The sequence below is a fragment of the Vanellus vanellus genome, assembly GCF_965231255.1.
Source record: "Vanellus vanellus genome assembly, chromosome: 1".
In the NCBI taxonomy this organism is placed as follows: Eukaryota; Metazoa; Chordata; class Aves; order Charadriiformes; family Charadriidae; genus Vanellus; species Vanellus vanellus.
Genome location: NC_138905.1, coordinates 99,185,648 through 99,202,973, shown reverse-complemented (window position 1 = coordinate 99,202,973; position 17,326 = coordinate 99,185,648). Strand labels below are relative to the sequence as shown.

General features: G+C 42.7%; 1 protein-coding gene across 1 annotated transcript in view; it reads left to right on the top strand.

Moving 5' to 3' along the window:
* Nucleotides 1-2,041: 2,041 nt before the first annotated feature.
* Nucleotides 2,042-17,326, top strand: part of HJURP (Holliday junction recognition protein) — a gene marked incomplete at its 5' end in the record, with an annotated part of 29,174 nt that continues 13,889 nt past the window's right edge. The window contains 2 exons of the mRNA XM_082487857.1: nucleotides 2,042-2,119; nucleotides 3,391-3,457. Of these exons, the coding sequence (XP_082343983.1) occupies nucleotides 2,042-2,119; nucleotides 3,391-3,457 (145 nt within the window). The remainder of the gene's footprint in view (nucleotides 2,120-3,390; nucleotides 3,458-17,326) is intronic.

The following is a 17,326-nucleotide window of genomic DNA, read 5'->3' as shown; positions in this document are numbered from 1 at the left end:
TACTTTTCCAGTATTCAGGGGAGTAAAAGTAGTAGTAGTAGTCCTCTTTTACCCACAGGAAAAGGAAGATTATAGGGACTTGGTTCGAATTACGGAGTGCTCACCAATTTTGTCAACTCAGTTGCCGATACATAGAATCTGATTTATTCAGGGTATTTACACTTTTTTTTTTAACCTTAGAAAGTTTATATAAGTTTTTATGCATTCAAAGCATAGCTTCTATCAAAGTGAAGAGCAAGAGAAAGTGCTGAGAGCGTCTGCAAATCCACTCCCAGGTGGGTATCAATAAAATAAAGAATATGCAGTTGGGTGATCATCAGTGAGATTCTGGTTTTTAGATTATTTGTCCTGCACTCATCCCAGTGGGAGGAGGGTGGCAAATATAGGGGTGGGGTCTAGTTCATCAGCTTTGAATTACCACACTCATCCTTTCTCTTCTTGCTAACCAGAATCAACACTGCACTGCTCTTGTACCTGGCTTGCTCACGGAACACATGTGATTTAACTGCTGAGCACGGGGGTTCGTGCAGTGCTGGCAGAAAAATCATACCTTAGAAAAGGGTAAGGCCTTCACGCAGAACCAGAAAAGGGGTAAGGCCTGCCAGAAACAGGGTAAGGCCTTAATGCAGAGCTTGTCAGCTGTGGAAACTTCACCACCACATAATAATAAGGTTTAAAAATGGATAAAACAATGTATTTTATTTGGTTTTTTTAGTTCTGCCATTAAAAAAAAATAGATTTACTACAACTGAACTCATAAACGGTAAGTAGATAAATACAAATCAGCTTTGGACAAGAAACCATTATGAAAAATGCACCTATGTCTTTTACACTGGCAAAATGACAATTTTATTATTTTTTTTTACAGGAGGTTCCAGGGAACTTGATGTGCTTATAGCATTTTTATTTTTAAATCTTTATTTATAGAAAAGGAATGGCTGCTTGAAGGATTTTGGAGAGGCGAGGAGAAATTTTGGAAGAGGAATGGGATGATACCCGAAACATCAGTGCCAGGCGGTGGGGCAAGTAAGGCTTTCGGCGGTGCCGGTTCCAGCCCTCCTCCTCAGTGGCCTCAGGCCTGCAGCCCTACGGGGCCAACTGGAGAATGTCTGGACAGGGTATGACTCATGGTGGCCATTTAGCATCAAATTCTCCAGTCCTTATTCCTCTGACTGTTACTACGGAACCCAACAGGGCGGTTATATTGTATACAGCTTTGCCTGGAGCTCCCCGGCCTGCACGGCCCGCACCCGGCGGGGGGGGTGGGGGGTGAGGGGGGTGGCAGTGCCTGCCAAGGAGCTCGCGCCTATATTCACGTGGAAGTGGCACATCCTATTTTTTAAATACTGGCTTTTTTTTTGCCGAGGCCTGGGCAGCGCCCTGCGGGCCAAGCGGAGCTTCCCCCGTCCCAGCACCCCCGGTTGCCCTCACAGCGGCTACCCGCGGCGCCCCTGGGCCGCCACGTTCGCTGCCGCAGCGCTCCCCCGGAGGGAGCTCTCCTCAGAGGGCCCAGGTGGTCGCGGTCCACGGCCGGAAAGGTGCAGGCAGCAGTAGCCGGTGGACGGGCAGCAAGACAACGCCCGGGACCGCCGCCGGTCTCCGCAAGCACAGTGTTCTGCGGGCTGCGCCGGCAGCTGACCCCGCAGCCAATGGGAGCTCACAGTGGGCCACTGTTGCTAGGTAGAACAGCGCCTTTACGCCGCGGCCAACCCCCCACCCGCTGCGAGCCCCGTACCCAATGGGAGGACTTTGAGGCGGGTTGACTGCGAGGAGGGGGTGGGCGCTCGGCCATCGTAGCAGCCAATCAGGAGGAGAAAGGCGCCGCACTGCGTACTCGGATGGGCTGTGGAGCATGAACTGGCGTAAGCAAGACCCAATCAGAGATGGGGGCGGGGCGGAGGCACTGGGGTGGGAGGTGGCGCGCAGTTTGAATTGGTGTGGGGCGGGACAGGAGCGGCTGGCGGCGGTGGCTGCGCGCCTGTGTGCGCGCGCGGGGCGTCCGCCGTCCCACGGCGCCGCGGGTAGGAGCGGCTCGTGCGCCATGGCCTTCGACCTGGACGACGGGCTGCGGCGGAGCAACGGCCGCTTCCTGGCCTCCATCAGCAGCATCATGGAGCGGGTGAGCGCCGCGCTCGCGCGCCGCCCCAGCCGTTGGGCGGGGGCTGTCGTCGCCGTCCTGAGGGAAGCTCTGTCACCGGGGCGGCCGTGCCCTGCGAGGCCTCCAGGCTGCCGCCACCGCCGCTGCCTTGCTTCGCTCCCGCCTGTCTCAATAGCGCAGCCCGCTTACGGTTTATCTTGCCGAAAAGGCGTGTGGTGTGGCGCAGCGTGGCCGGGCCTGGCCGCCCTTGTGCGTCTCTCTGACAGCCTCTGGAAGGCCGCTAAGTAGCGCGGCCCTCTGCCCACCTCTCCTTTAGGCTGTGGTAGCGCTCTCCGCTCCCCTCCTTCCTGACCCCAACCGAGTCCTGGTGTGTCAGTACTGACAGGCTCAGTTTTCTTTCTGTGCGCTAATTTGCAGTAACTGGCATTGCATTATCTTCATCAGTTAATTACTTGGGGTGTCACAAGCTCCTGTTTTTCCTGGCTACCAAAAGCAGCTGTCACCCAGGGCCTTATGCAGCTTTCCAGTTTGTGCTGAGCCATGCACTCCTGTGCCTTGTTGTGAGTAAGCTAGTAAACTTTGAATATGTCCATAAAACTTAGATCCAGGTTTGCTTCTATTAAATAAGTGACTTAAATATAAGTCTGCGTCGTCTTTATAGTGCCCTTAACCAAAATTAGCTAGCATTCTATGAGATACTTTCAATGAAACTACAGAAAGAAGTGGGGGATGCCCTCCACAAATCCTCCTTACTTTAGCGCCATTTTGTGTTAAAGATGTGGGAACTATATGCCTCTGTCGAGAGATGCATGTATTTATTCAGGAATGTCAGCTTTGCTGTTCAGGGAAATGTTTTGTGCTAATGTCTATGTACTGGCTCAAGGGTAGGTCTGGTTCTAGAACATTTTTCTTGTCTAGCATTAGACTGGATATTTTTATATGCCGTGAGCTGTAGGTCTATGCTAAGTGGCTACTATAAGTCACTACAGAGGAAATTTAGAAGACACTCTGTAATATAGTAGCTTAATGACTTTTGAAAACTCTCTTAAGCACAATTTTCTCAGTGACTGGCTTATGCCTTGAAATTGAATAAATTAGATACATGCTTAAAATATATGTATTTTCTCTAGGAATTAATATTTCCACATTGCTGACTTCTAACTTCAGCAAATAAAAGAAATACTGACAGTTTCACGTTTTGGTCATTTTTTGTATAAAAACAATATTTAAAATGCATGTTAAAAACATTGTTTTGATAATTTATTCTAATCTTTAGTGTCCTTTATATTTAGTATAATCAACCTTTTGAAGATGATTTACTTATTTCCATGGAAACTCTCACTTACAATACGCCTGATGGTAAGAACTTCTTAAAGCTTCAATATTTACGCTTAGTGAAGCATGCAACTTTTGGCAGTTATATAACACTTAATTGCAACAGATATTGAATTTTGTCCACTTAGGTATGTCATTTCGTATGTAAACTTTGACGCATGCATGTAATACCTGGAGAGTTTATTTATATGCACCATTTTAGTCCATTGCATGCTCTGTTTTAGCAAAGAGTTATTAGCAAAGTTCAGTGTAACAATGGTTAATATTTGGATGTCTTGCAAGAAGAAAAACCAAAATGGAGAAGTCTGAGGGAAAACAAAGGAATGGAGGTATTAGCAGGAAGTTGATATGCGTGAATAGGTATTATAACTTCATCTCTGCTTGGTATTCTGAAGGCTACTCTGATAAATTTTTGTTATGTCAAATGTCAGGGTGGGCTGGGTAGATAGACTCTTTAACTTTTCACTGAATGTTAATGTGGTTAGCATAAATCTATACCACATTATGCCGTGTCATATTTTTCCAGTGTTTTTTTAATAACTGTCAATCCTTTATAGAGTTGATAATGCTTATGGAGAGCTTATTGTGGAAAAAAACCCTGTTCTCAAATACATTGCTCAGGGTTTTAGTGGGACTTGTGACTTAGTACTTTGGTGGCTTTACTGGGGAATGAAATGTTCTGCCAGTTTTTATCATCACTGAAGTGAGGATTATGGTATGTAAATTGCCATATCAAGTCTCATAAAGAAGAACTTCCTGGACACACACATGAAGTACTACCATGCTGTCAAGCCCAATGTAATTGTTGCAGACCACATACGATTTACTTTTTAAAGGCTTTTACAGACTGGGAAGTTTGCATTTTATAGCATTTTGTACATATTGTCCATCGAGAGAGGGAGGAAAAATGTATACAGCACTGTAATACACAGTCTTGAATTTGTAAAGGCTTGGTTATTATGCTTTTGGTTTAGTAACCTCTATTCAATATGGAATGAATATGGATCTCAGTCCTGTAAAGCCTTAATTATGCCTTTAAGTAACCTCAGATACCATGTAGTCTGCATGCATTAAATAAAATTTTAAAAGTTAAGATAGTTTGCTTTTTTTCCCCCTCTTTGTAACATCTGGGGCTGTAATGCTCTTTGGATTTTAGCTCAGTGTTGCTAGACTCACCATGTGATGATTTTTTTTTTTTTTTTTTGCCTGACTTCTCAATGAACTTTCAATTACATTATTCTCTTGGTTTGTTTTCCTATAAGTTTGTTTCAGCAATTTTATCGGGGGCTGTTCAGATTTGATAGTGTTTTGTCACTATGTAATATGTTCTTCCTAGATGTTTATGTTTATTAGAATGATACTCAGTATAGATAGTGTTATAAGAAAACCTATGTTTATATTGACATCTCTTCTTATTTCTAGGACCAAAACAATGGCGGGGAGTGTCAGCCAAGCAGCTTAAAAAATGGAAGAAGGAAGTATTTGCGGTATCTAATATTTTATGTATATAAAAGATTGAATGGTGGAGTTTGCAGTCCTGAGGGATATAGAATCATCATAGAATCATAGCATGGTTTAGGTTGGAAGGGACCTTGAAGATCATCTAGTTCCAACCCCCTGCCATGGGCAGGGACACCTCCCACTAGACCAGGTTGCTCAAAGCCCCATCCAGCCTGGCCTTGAACACCTCCAGGGATGGGGCATCCACAGCTTCTCTGGGCAACCTGTTCCAGTGCCTTACCACCCTCAAAGTGATATGGGTCAGGTAAAGAGTAAAGTCAGGACCCTGAATTTTAGGAAAGCAAAATTCCACCTCTTCAAGGAGTTAGTCAAACAGGACCCCTTGCGAAACTGCCCTCGGACAAGGAAGCAGAATAGAGCTGGCAGATCTTGAATGATACTTCCCATAGAGCGTAAGATCTCTTGATCCCCAGGTGTACGAAATCAGGAAAGGAGGGCAAGAGACTGGCATGGCTGAGTCAACACCCACTGGTCAAGCTAAACTGCAAGAAAGAGATGTACAAGCAGTACAACAATTATTTTGCCTGAGTCTTCACTAGCAAAGTCTCTCCCCACACCTCTCCAGTGGATGGACTGCAAGGCGGAGACTGGGGGAGCAAAGTCCCTCCCACTGTAAGAGAAGATCATGTTTGTGAACACCTGAGGAACCTGAAGATGCATAAATCTATGGGACCTGATGAGATGCATCCCAGAGTCCTGAGGGAATTGGCTGATGTAGATGCCAAGCCACTCTCTGTGATATTTGAAAAGTCATGGCAGTCAACTGAAGACCTCAGTGACTGGAAAAAGGGAAACATTGCACTCATTTTCTTTAAAAAGTGTAGAAAGGAGGACCCTGGGAACTGCCAGCCTGTCGGCCTCACCTCTGTGACTGGGAAGATCATGGAACAGGTTCTCCTAGAAGCTATGCTAAGACACATGGAAGACAGGGACATTCTTCTCTCTAAATTGGAGAGATATGGATTTGATGGGTTGACTGTTCAGTGGATGATGAATTGGTTGGATGGTTGCATCCAGAGGGTAGTGGTTAATAGCTCAATGTCCAGATGGAGACTGGTGAAAAGTAGTGTCCCTCAGGTATCCATATTGGGACCAATACTCTTCAATATCTTCATCAATGACATGGACAGTGGGATTGAGTGCACCCTCAGCAAGTTTGCAGACCACACCAAGCTATATGGTGCTGTTGACACACCTGAGAGACGGGATGTCTTCCAGAGGGACCTGGACAGGCTTGAGAAGTGAGCCCATGTGAACCTCATGAGGTTCAACAAGGCTAAGTACAGGATCGTGCATATTGGTCAGGGGATGAAAGGCTGGACGTGGGGGAGCAATGTGTGCTTGCAGCCCAGAAGGCCAACCATATCCTGGGCTTCATGAAAAGAAGCATGGCCAGTAGGTTGAGGGAGGAGATTCTGCCCCTCTCTTCTGCTCTGGTGAGATCCCACCTGGAATACTGCGCCTGGCTCTGGACCCCTCAGCACAAGACATGGACCTGTTGGAGCATGTCCAGAGGAGGCCCATGAAGATGACCAGAGGGCTGGAACACCTCTGCTATGAGAAAAGGCTGAGAGAGTTGGGGTTGTTCAGCCTGGAGAAGAGAAGGCTTTGGGGAAACCTTATAGCAGCCTTCCAGTACTTAAAGGGGGCCTACAGGAAAGATGGGGACAAACTTTTTAGCAGGGCCTGTAGTGATAGGATGAGGGGTAATGGCTTTAAACCAAAAGAGGGAAGATTTAGACTAGATATAGGTAAGAAATTTTTTACAATAATGTTGGTGAGATGCTGGCACAGGTTGCTCAGGGAGGTGGTAGATGTGCCATCCCTGGAAATATTCAAGGTCAGGTTGAACAGGGCTCTGAGCAACCTGATCTAGTTGCAGATGTCCCTGGTCATTGCAGGGGGGTTGGACTAGATGACCTTTAAAAGGTCCCTTCCAACCTAAACTATTATATGATTCCATATATAGGAATACATTCTAATCTTTCTGTGCCATATATTTGCAAGAGGTATTAATCAACTAAGTCAACATCTGCTTTAAAATAGAGTTTTGGGATAGATTGGTTAAGACTGTCAGATAAGATAGACTAAAACAGATGACCATTTACCAGTGGTTGCCACTGGTAAGCCTGGAAAAATACCTTTTTTTTAAATGCTGTCTGATGGGGACATGGACTTTTGGATCTCATCAGAATATCTTCATTGAAGTTAACGTGCATTGAATCAATTTGTCTTGGTTCAGGTAATCAGCTTTTCAGTTCTGAAGGGCTTACTGGTTTCATCTTTAGACTTTTTTCTGTAAATTAATGGTGGAGTAATTAAAGTATTTTTGCAGTCTCAGCATTTGCTGTCTGTGTCAGGCTAAAGCCATTACTGTTGTGGGCATATAATCTGTATTTTTTATTCTCAGTCTTTACATTAAACAAGCGGTCACTTCTTTAGGAAATAGAAAAACTCAACAGAACTCAACAGTGAATTTCATCAAAATCTCAGTATTTCTCATGTAACTGTCAAAAGTCACCTTGGTGCTACATTCCTAATATCTGTCTAAAAAGAGAAATTGCAAACCACACCAAGCTGAAAAGGGGCTGTATTTCCCTTTTCCACTCCTGGTAGTACCTTGTGCAACATCTACTAAGATTGCTGCCCAGCTTTACAGACTAAATCCATTAAGGACTGTAAGAGGAATTCTCTGTCTTAGCCTTTTATGTGGGCTAAGGTAGCTATAGCATGTGTTCTTGTAGTGATTTTAACAGCAACAGTATGGTAAGATGTGAATGATCAGGTAAGTTTTACCCTGTATTTGTAGCTTTTCTGGTCAGGCCATCGGAAACCTGAAGGAAACTGAATGGTTATTTAGGAAGTGCCCAGTTGTGAGATATAGCGAAGTAAATAAAGGCATTGGTTAAAATAACTTTACTCTTCTGAGATTCTTCTGACGTGGCTTTTTTTTCCTTTTTTTAATTGCAGCGTAATAGAGGAAGTCAAAGGAATGCAGGTAAATTGTTTAAAAAAAAAAAAAAAAGTAAGTGCTATAAGTTATCTTATCCAAAGAGTCTTGGCTTAATAGGATATGTCCTGGTTTTATGCCAACCTCTTTAGGATACTCACTGTTTTTTGTGGGGGGAACCACTCAGAAAAACAACAGTACTTATGTTCATAAGGATTCCGAAATGTAGTTTACATTGTTTAAGATGAGTAAATACATTATAATTAGTGTTGCTATCATTACAACTTGATTAAAATAAGCTCCCCTTATCAATTAAACAGTAAGCTTTTTGTTGTATTTGTCAGTTTTGTCAGATTAGGTATTGGGAAGAAATTTTTCACTTTGAGGGCAGTGAGGCACTGGAACAGGTTGCCCAGAGAAGTGGCAGGTCCATCCCTGGAGGTGTTTAAGGCCAGGCTGGATGGGTCTTTGAGCAACCTGGTCTAGTGGGAGGTGTCCTTGCCCATGGCAGGGGTGTTGTAACTCGATGATCTTCAAGGTCCCTTCCAACCTAAACCATTCTGATATATTTTAAAGGAAGCATTACTGTATTTTTTTTTTTTTTTTTTTTCAAAATAGTGAACATAAATTTCCTGAGAAGGTGACAAGCTGAAGCCAGGGCCTTCTAGTTATATAATATGCTTCATTAACTTTGAATGAAAGAGTGGGTTTATAGCCTGGTTTCCTACTGGTTGGAAAACTGTGCTTAGAATAGTTAGCAATCTTCTGTGTGCAAACAAGGGAAACGTGAGGGATTTTTTTTTTCCAGGACTGGTCCTGAGCAAATTATTAGTTTATACTCTCATTAACAACATAGTAAAAGGGTACCCTTAATTAACTCACAGATGATACCGAGTAGGGATGACTGCTGTGAAAGATGGTCTGACAAATTTGGGCTAAAACTTAAAGGAAACTTTGTGTAATTTCATGCATTGAAGTTCAAAGTAGTAGGCTTATGTAGGAATAATCAATTGCAGGAAGAGGCAATTTTGAGGGCTGGTTGAGCCAACCAGAATATCACTCTGTTGTGAAAATAGCACACACTGTGCTAGAAGGTGCCTAGTATGCAAAGGACACAAAACAATTTTTCTGCACTGCTCAGCAGTGATAAAACATGTGGTGGAGTACTTTGTTTTGTGTTCAGTAGTAGCTTGACTAGCTGGAGTGAGTCAGAAAAAGCAAAAAATTACTAGACCCACTGGTCGTTGGACTTAAGGGAAGGGGGGGGGGGGGGGGGAACAAAAGGGAGCCTCTAGGTGTCCTGGTTTCAGCTGGGGGGCGGATAGAGTTGTTTTTTTTTTCTAGTGGTTGCCGTTTTTCAGATTTGGTAAGACAGGAATGTCAATAATGCATGTTCGTTTTAGTTGTTACCAGGTGATGTTCATATTTTTCAAGGACTTTTTCCAGCTAAATAAATATTAGAAAAGCTTTCCAAAAGTAAAACATAAGGAAGGCCTGAAATACCTTTCTTAGAGATTATGGAGTTGCTTTTAAGAATGGGTTAGACTTCTCCTAGAGGTAAGTTAGGTATAGTTTTTCCTGCTTTAAAATGGATGAAGGAATAGATGACATCTGTAGTTTCCTTTCCATATGCTTTAAGCCTTTACAAAACTGGAAATCTTTAGATGTATTATTTAATAATGCCAAGCGTATGAAGTGTTTATAGGAGTAAATAATACCTATGTGCCTGAGTTAGGTATGAGAAGTTTTCTCACCATTTAACCAAAAAAAAAAAAAGTAAATTGCTCGTGATATTTGATATTAATTTACCTGGAAACAGAAATGTAGAAAAAAGCAAGGACAACAAATTCTGCACTAAACAGAAACTTGTTTAATGACAATCTTGAGTATGGTAAACCTATCTGCTAAAGCACATGTATTATTTTTATAATTTAAGTCTATCACATACATCCAGTCACAAGAAGTACCACTACAGCTTTAGAATCAGCAGAATTGTGTGTTTGGAAATAGAGATCTTTTTTGGAAAAGATTAAATTTCTGTAATTGACGCAGTATTAACTCTAGATTTAGGCAATAATTTTTATATGCAAATCATAATCATATGCACTGTGTACAGACTTGAGTGACTGTAGCTTGTTACAGATACCTTTTTTTAAATCTAACAAGGCAAAGGTTAGAAATGTAACTTTTTCCAGCTATATCAAAACAGTTTTCAGTCAGTAATTTTAATAGCAACAATATCTGGCTTAGCGGCTGATTGTGAAATAAGCATATGTGGAAGTCGCTTTTATTTGAAGATAGTTACTTTGCTGTGAGTCTAATGCTTTTTGGATTTTATTTTAAGTCTGAGTTGCTATAGCTAATGAAGAACAAAATATAGATTCAAATGTAAAAAGGGAGATCTCTGCTAAATTAGACAGCTGTTACACTCTATATTTCTTCTGCTTCTTATGAGATAAATGTTGGGGACTACAAAGATTGTGGGTTGGTCTATCTGTGCAGGAGACAGGTATAGCTGTTTTGGAAGGCCCCCTTGCCAAAAATCATTATAAAGACTCGATAGAAGTTTGGGGCTTTACCCTCGGGTTTCAGGAGTAGTTAGTCTTTTTCTTACCCTTTTCAACATACACAAAGAAAAATGCACAAAAAGTTTGCATTTGTCTTCCTTTTCTACACGTGTTACCACCTGATAAAGGGGCAAATTGTATTTTTTGTGGTGCTTCATGAGTTATGAAGAAAATGTGTAATATAGCAGATGTACATCTCTGATCAGAATTAGTCTGCTATATTTGACTAGAATGTTGTTCTGTCACTTGTCTATTCATTGGTTCAATCCTACATATGGTCTCCGTCTGTTAAATGTTTGTGTTAAATATTTTTCAAAATAAGTAAGAGTATATACAAATGAAGAATAAATGAGTTCAGGTACAACATTGTTCTGTGACCTATCCAATTGAAATAGAATTATTTTTTTCCTCCCATACTTGCTAAGACATGTCAAAGCAACAGACCAGTGATTTTGAAGATGGACATTCAACAATACATCAGGTATGCGCACCACATTGCATCTACTTTTATAAATCCTCTTTGGAAAAACTTATTTGTGTAGTCAAAAGCTAAGAAATTAATCAGGAGCAGGTTGTCCTGTACCATAGCTATAAAGTTAGATTTTAAAGACCTACTCATTGGTGAACTGAATCACTTTATCCTCCTTAAGTAAGTACTTCTGAAAAAAAATTGACGGTTTGAAGTATTTCACTGCATTTCTCTCACTGCAGTTCTTCAAACTTCAGGTATCTTATCAAACAATTGCTTTATATTTCCCCTCATGTAGTTCCCCACATGTAGATGCATTATTTTAGGAAAGATCTGTCTTTACTTACCAGGTATGTGTTTGTGTAAAATTAAAATCTTCATGTTTTGATTAATGTTGATCATCTAGTATACTTCTGGTGAGGCCGCATTTGGAGTACTGTGTCCAGTTCTGGGGTCCCCGGTTCAAGAAGGACAGGCAACTGCTGGAGAGGGACCAGCAAAGGGCTACGAAGATAAGGGGACTGGAGCATCTTTCTTATGAGGAAAGGCTGAGGGACTTGGGTCTTTGTAGTCTGGAGAAGACTGAGGGGGGATCTTATCAATGCTTATAAATACTTAAAAGGAAGGGTGCCAGCAAGATGGGACGAGTCTTTTTTCAGTGGTGCCCAGTGATAGGACAAGAGGTAACAGGCACAAACTTGAACATAGGAAGCTCCATCTAAACATGAGGAGGGACTTCTTTATTTTGAGGGTGGCAGAGCACTGGAAGAGGCTGCTCAGAGAGGTAGTGGAGTCTCACACTCTGGAGCCATTCAAAACCCACCTGGACACTGTACTGTGCAGCCTGCTGTAGGTGACCCTGCTGTGGCAGGGTGGTTGGACTAGATGATCTACAGACATCCCTTCTAACCCCTGTCCTAATGTGATTCTGTGATTCTCCTGATTGTTTCCTCCCCTGTAGGTTCTGTGCTTTGAGATGGTAATGAATTCAAGTTTGGGACTTCTGTGTGTGGTGGTCTAATATATTTTGTGGTGGTGGTTTCATGCATTTTTTTTTTATTTTTATTTTTACTATGTCCCTATTCATGTTGTTTGTGTGGTAGGCTTCAAGTACATTTCATATAATTATATATCCTATATCCTCCATCCATCCTGTTGTGATATTTAGGGTATTGAATAACAGTTGTTGTATCAGCCATGGATTTCAGCTGAATTCTACTCTTCTTTTAAGTTTATTTAAAGGGAGATAGAGCAGTTGGACATAGGCTTTAAACCATCCCGTGTTTTTTCAGTTAAGAAATATGTGTATCTAACTATTTTTAATTATATGTAAAATCTTTGGTTGTATAGAATAACTTCTCTTGACTCCTTATCTTTTTGAGGAGAAAATATTCAGCATTTGAAGAGTGATACAGGCCATCTCAGTGGTCACTTGTAATTATTTGTTCTACATAGATGGTAGTTAAGGTTGTCTTATTTTATTGATGTCACTTTAGCCCACAATACATTGATTTTGTGATTGAACTGGATAGAATAGATTTAGACATTTTAAATTCAGAAGAACGTGATGTTAGATGTAGATTGTAAACATTTAGAAAAGGCTCCTTATGTATATCAATGAGCTTTTTATGCAACTATCAAGGCTTCTACAAAATAGAGAAAAAGCAAGTATTTGAAATATATATAGATTGTTTGAAGTAGGCAATTAAGAATTGTTTGAAGTAGGGAGTTAAGAAACTTCCCCTATACATTGGAACACAGAAAATCCCCAGTACGCACCAATAAAGATTTGGTGATTAGAATTCATCTGTCAACTGTTTTTTGCTCTTGTTACATAATAGCTTCTCCTTGAATTATTTCTCTGAATATAGAAGGGCTGGGAAGAACATAGTTTTCCCCATTGAGTAACTAGATGTGAATCAAGACAAATTTGTGTACAGATTTGTTAATAAAGATGGTGTCATTTGGACATAGTTTGTGGAATATGACTGGGTTTGTTTCACTACCACTGTCCTCATCCCCCCAAAAATTGAGCAAGTAGCGAGAGCAGAAAATTCTATGGACTAGTTAATATAACTTATGCTACTAGGTCTTAAAATTCTTTTCATGTGTTTTTAAGGTATCTCCTGAGAACTCTCATGTGGACACATCTGACATAGGTGGGTATTTTAATTTACTTTTTAGCAACCTTTTTTTAACTTTTTGAAAAGGATTGCAAATAACTTTCCCATCATTTTCTAATATAGTAAAAATAAATTTAATGTGTTCTGTACCCTTTCAGAAAGCAGAGAATAGGAATAACAAGAGACCAAGGTAGTGGTAGTACTGTGAAATCAATATCCATGTTCCTCTTTAAAAATCTCAGTCCTAAGTACCTGATACGTTGGAAAGTTAATGTGGAATATGTTCAACTGCCTTTTCTTAATAAAGGAAGGAACAGTGAAATCAAAACTTGGCATTAGTGGCAATAGAAGTTTTGTTAATAAATAAAACATGTACAGTAATTTCTAGTGGTCTGGTAAACACGGATATTGCATTCAGCTGCAGCAGTATGTCTTCAGTAGTGTTTGTAACAGTTTCAGCATCAGTCTTGTAACCTGTCTGCCAAGTTTTGGGTGGTTTTGACCTTGTATTCCCTAATAATTATTTGATTGTATTACTTAGTGATAACAATATCCAAATGAGTGTTTTAAAAATATTTAAAACTTGTATTACTCAAGATCTTTTGATTCTTGTGTGTATAAGAACTTATCATTTTGCATATATTAAACTATGGCTAGGTGGTAACCAGCATTTAATGATTAAACAAATAGTGCAGCAAAACATGGTTAGCTGGTGTTTAAATACTCTGGTATAAGTTAGGTGCTTCATGTGCATAGCTATCTCCAAGGCAGATGATGACTTCTCTGAGGAAAAATAGAGAAGAGCAATTGGAAATTTGTCCTCCTGGCATTTGAGAGGATAATTTCAAATATCTATTTCAATAGATATAATAAATAATTTCTGCAAATTTAGAAAATGTGACTTTGTTTTTTCTCAACCAGCGCAATGAAATATAGGAAACAAATTTCAGAGACATCTGTAGCTTAGCTTCTGTAAGTGTCCTTTGTCTTTTGCACTCATGGGATAAATGAGTGATGCGGTTCAGACTCTAGCATTTTCAAAGCAGCATGCAATAATATGATTATCTAGTCCTCCCCCTTCTCTTGTGAATGTCCTAGGAAGAGACAGAAGAGTGTTTATAGTAGCCTTTGTGAGTCCCAGCTACCTCCAAATATAGTAAGACCTAGAAATTAGCTTCTTACAGATGTGAGGTTGGATTCTTCACTTAAAAATTGAATTCACCTAGGTGTTTTGGGGGGGTGGGGTGGGTTGTTTGTTTGTTTGTTTTCTTTAAATATATAAAATGTCTGGGGAAGATGTCTGGGGATGGCAGAACTTCAGCTCCCTCCAGTAAAAAGGAGAAAGGACCAATAGCCCAGCTGAAGTGCTTATACACTAATGCACGTAGCATGGGCAACAAACAGGAGGAGCTGGAAGCCATTGTACACCAGGGTAATTACAATGTAGTTGCCATCACAGAAACATGGTGGGATGACTCGCATAGCTATAGTGCTGCCATGGATGGCTTCCTCTTCAGGAAGGCTAGGCAAGCGAGGAGAGGCGGGGGGGTGGCGGCCCTGTATGTCAGGGAGTGTTATGAATGTCTTGAACTAAATGATGGTGATAATGGGATTGAGTGTTTATGGGTAAGGATCAGGGGGAGGGCTAACAAGGCAGATATTGTAGTAGGAGTCTGTTATAGACCGCCCAACCAGGATGAGGAGGCAGATGAAATATTCTATAAACGGCTGGGAGAAGTCTCAAGATCGCGAGCTCTAGTCCTCGCGGGAGACTTCAATTTGCCGGACATCTGCTGGGAATACAATACAGCAGGGAGGGAACAGTCTAGAAAGTTCCTGGAAGGTACTGGGGATAACTTCTTAACACAACTAGTGAAAGAGCCAACTAGGGAAGGTGCCCTGCTGGATCTGTTGTTTGTAAACAGGGAAGGTCTTGCGGGGGATGTGATGGTCAGAGGCCGTCTTGGCAACAGTGACCATGAAATGATAGAGTTCTCAGTTCTGGGAGAAGCAAGGAAGGGGGTCAGCAGAACTGCCACCTTGGACTTCCGGAAAGCGGACTTTGGGCTCTTCAGGAGCCTGGTTGACAAAGTCCCCTGGGAGGCAGTCCTCCAGGGCAAAGGAGCCCAGGAAGCCCGGATGTCTTTCAAGACGGAAGTCCTAAAGGCGCAGGAGCAGGCTGTCCCCGTGTGCCGGAAGACAAGCCGTCGGGGAAAAAGACCGGCCTGGCTAAGCAGGGAGCTAGTGTTGCAGCTTAAGGAAAAAAAGAGGATATACGGCCTTTGGAAGGAAGGGCAGGCCGCTCAGGAGGATTACAAAGAGGTAGTAAAGCGATGTAGGGAAAAAATCAGAAGGGCCAAAGCTCAGCTAGAGCTAAACCTGGCTTCTGTTGTCAAGGACAACAAAAAAAGTTTCTATAAATATATTAGCGATAAAAAGAGGACGAAGGATAATATCTGTCCTCTAGTAGATGGGGCCAGTAACGTAGTAACCAAGGATGAGGAAAAGGCTGAGGTACTTAATGCCGTCTTTGCCTCAGTCTTCAGCAGTAGGACCAGTTGTTCCTTGAGTTCCCTGACCCCTGAGCTAGAATACAGGGATGGGGAGCAGAATGAAGCCCCTGTAATCCAAAGGGAAATGGTGAGGGACCTGCTTCAGCACCTGGAGGTGCACAAATCTATGGGGCCGGATGGGATCCATCCAAGGGTACTGAAGGAGCTGGCGGAAGTGCTCACCAGGCCACTCTGCATCACTTATGAACAGTCCTGGATAACCGGGGAGGTCCCAGCTGACTGGAGGTTGGCAAATGTGACACCCATCCATAAGAAGGGCCGGAAGGAGGATCCAGGGAGCTACAGGCCAGTCAGTCTGACATCGGTGCCTGGGAAGGTCATGGAGCAGATCATCCTCAGTGCCATCACATGGCACATGCAAGAGAACAGGGTGATCAGGCCCAGTCAGCATGGCTTTGTGAAGGGCAGGTCATGCCTGTCAAACCTGATCTCCTTCTATGACAAGGTGACCCACTTAGTGGACGAGGGAAAAGCTGTGGATGGTATCTACCTGGATTTTTGCAAGGCTTTTGACACCGTTTCCCATAGCATTCTCCTGGAGAAACTGGCTGCTCATGGCCTGGACAGGTATACTCTTCGTTGGGTAAAAAACTGGCTGGATGGCCGTACCCAGAGAGTGGTGGTAAATGGAGTTAAATCCAGTTGGTGTCCAGTCACGAGTGGTGTCCCCCAGGGATCGGTGCTGGGGCCAGTTCTCTTTAATATCTTTATCAACGATCTGGATGAGGGGATCGAATGCACCCTCAGTAAGTTCGCAGACGACACTAAACTAGGGGGGCGTGTTGATCTGCTTGAGGGTAGATTGGCTCTGCAGAGGGATCTGGACAGGCTGGACAGATGGGCTGAGGCCAATGGTATGAGGTTCAACAAGGCCAAGTGTCGGGTCCTGCACTTGGGTCACAACAACCCCATGCAGCGCTACAGACTGGGGGCAGAGTGGCTCGAAAGCTGCCTGGCAGAAAAGGACCTGGGGGTGTTGGTGGACAGCCGGCTGAGTATGAGCCAGCAGCGTGCCCAGGCAGCCAAGAAGGCCAACACCATCCTGGCCTGCATCAGGAATAGTGTGGTGAGCCGGACTAGGGAAGCAATCATCCCCCTGTACTCGGCACTGGTGAGGCCTCACCTCGAGTACTGTGTTCAGTTTTGGGCCCCTCACTACAAGAAGGACATTGAGGTGTTGGAGCGTGTCCAGAGAAGGGCTACAAAGCTGGTGAAGGGTCTGGAGGACAAACCTTATGAGGAACGACTGAGGGATCTGGGGTTGTTTAGCCTGGAGAAGAGGAGGCTGAGGGGAGACCTTATCACCCTCTACAACTACCTGAAAGGAGGTTTTAGAGAGATGGGAGCTGACCTCTTCTCCCTGGTGACAAGTGATAGGACAAGAGGAAATGGGTTCAAGTTATGTCAGGGCAGGTTTAGATTGGATATTAGGAAGCATTTTTTCACTGAAAGGGTTATTAAACATTGGAATAAGCTGCCCAGAGAGGTGGTGGATTCACCATCCCTGGAGGTGTTTAAGAAAAGGGTAGATGAGGTGCTTAGGGACATGGTTTAGGAGTGGTGGTGTTTTTATCAGGGTAGGTTAATGGTTGGACTTGATGATCTTAAAGGTCCCTTCCAACCTCACTGATTCTATGATTCTATGATTCTAAAATGTTAGCAATAGGGTATGCTAACTGTTAAGGAGAAA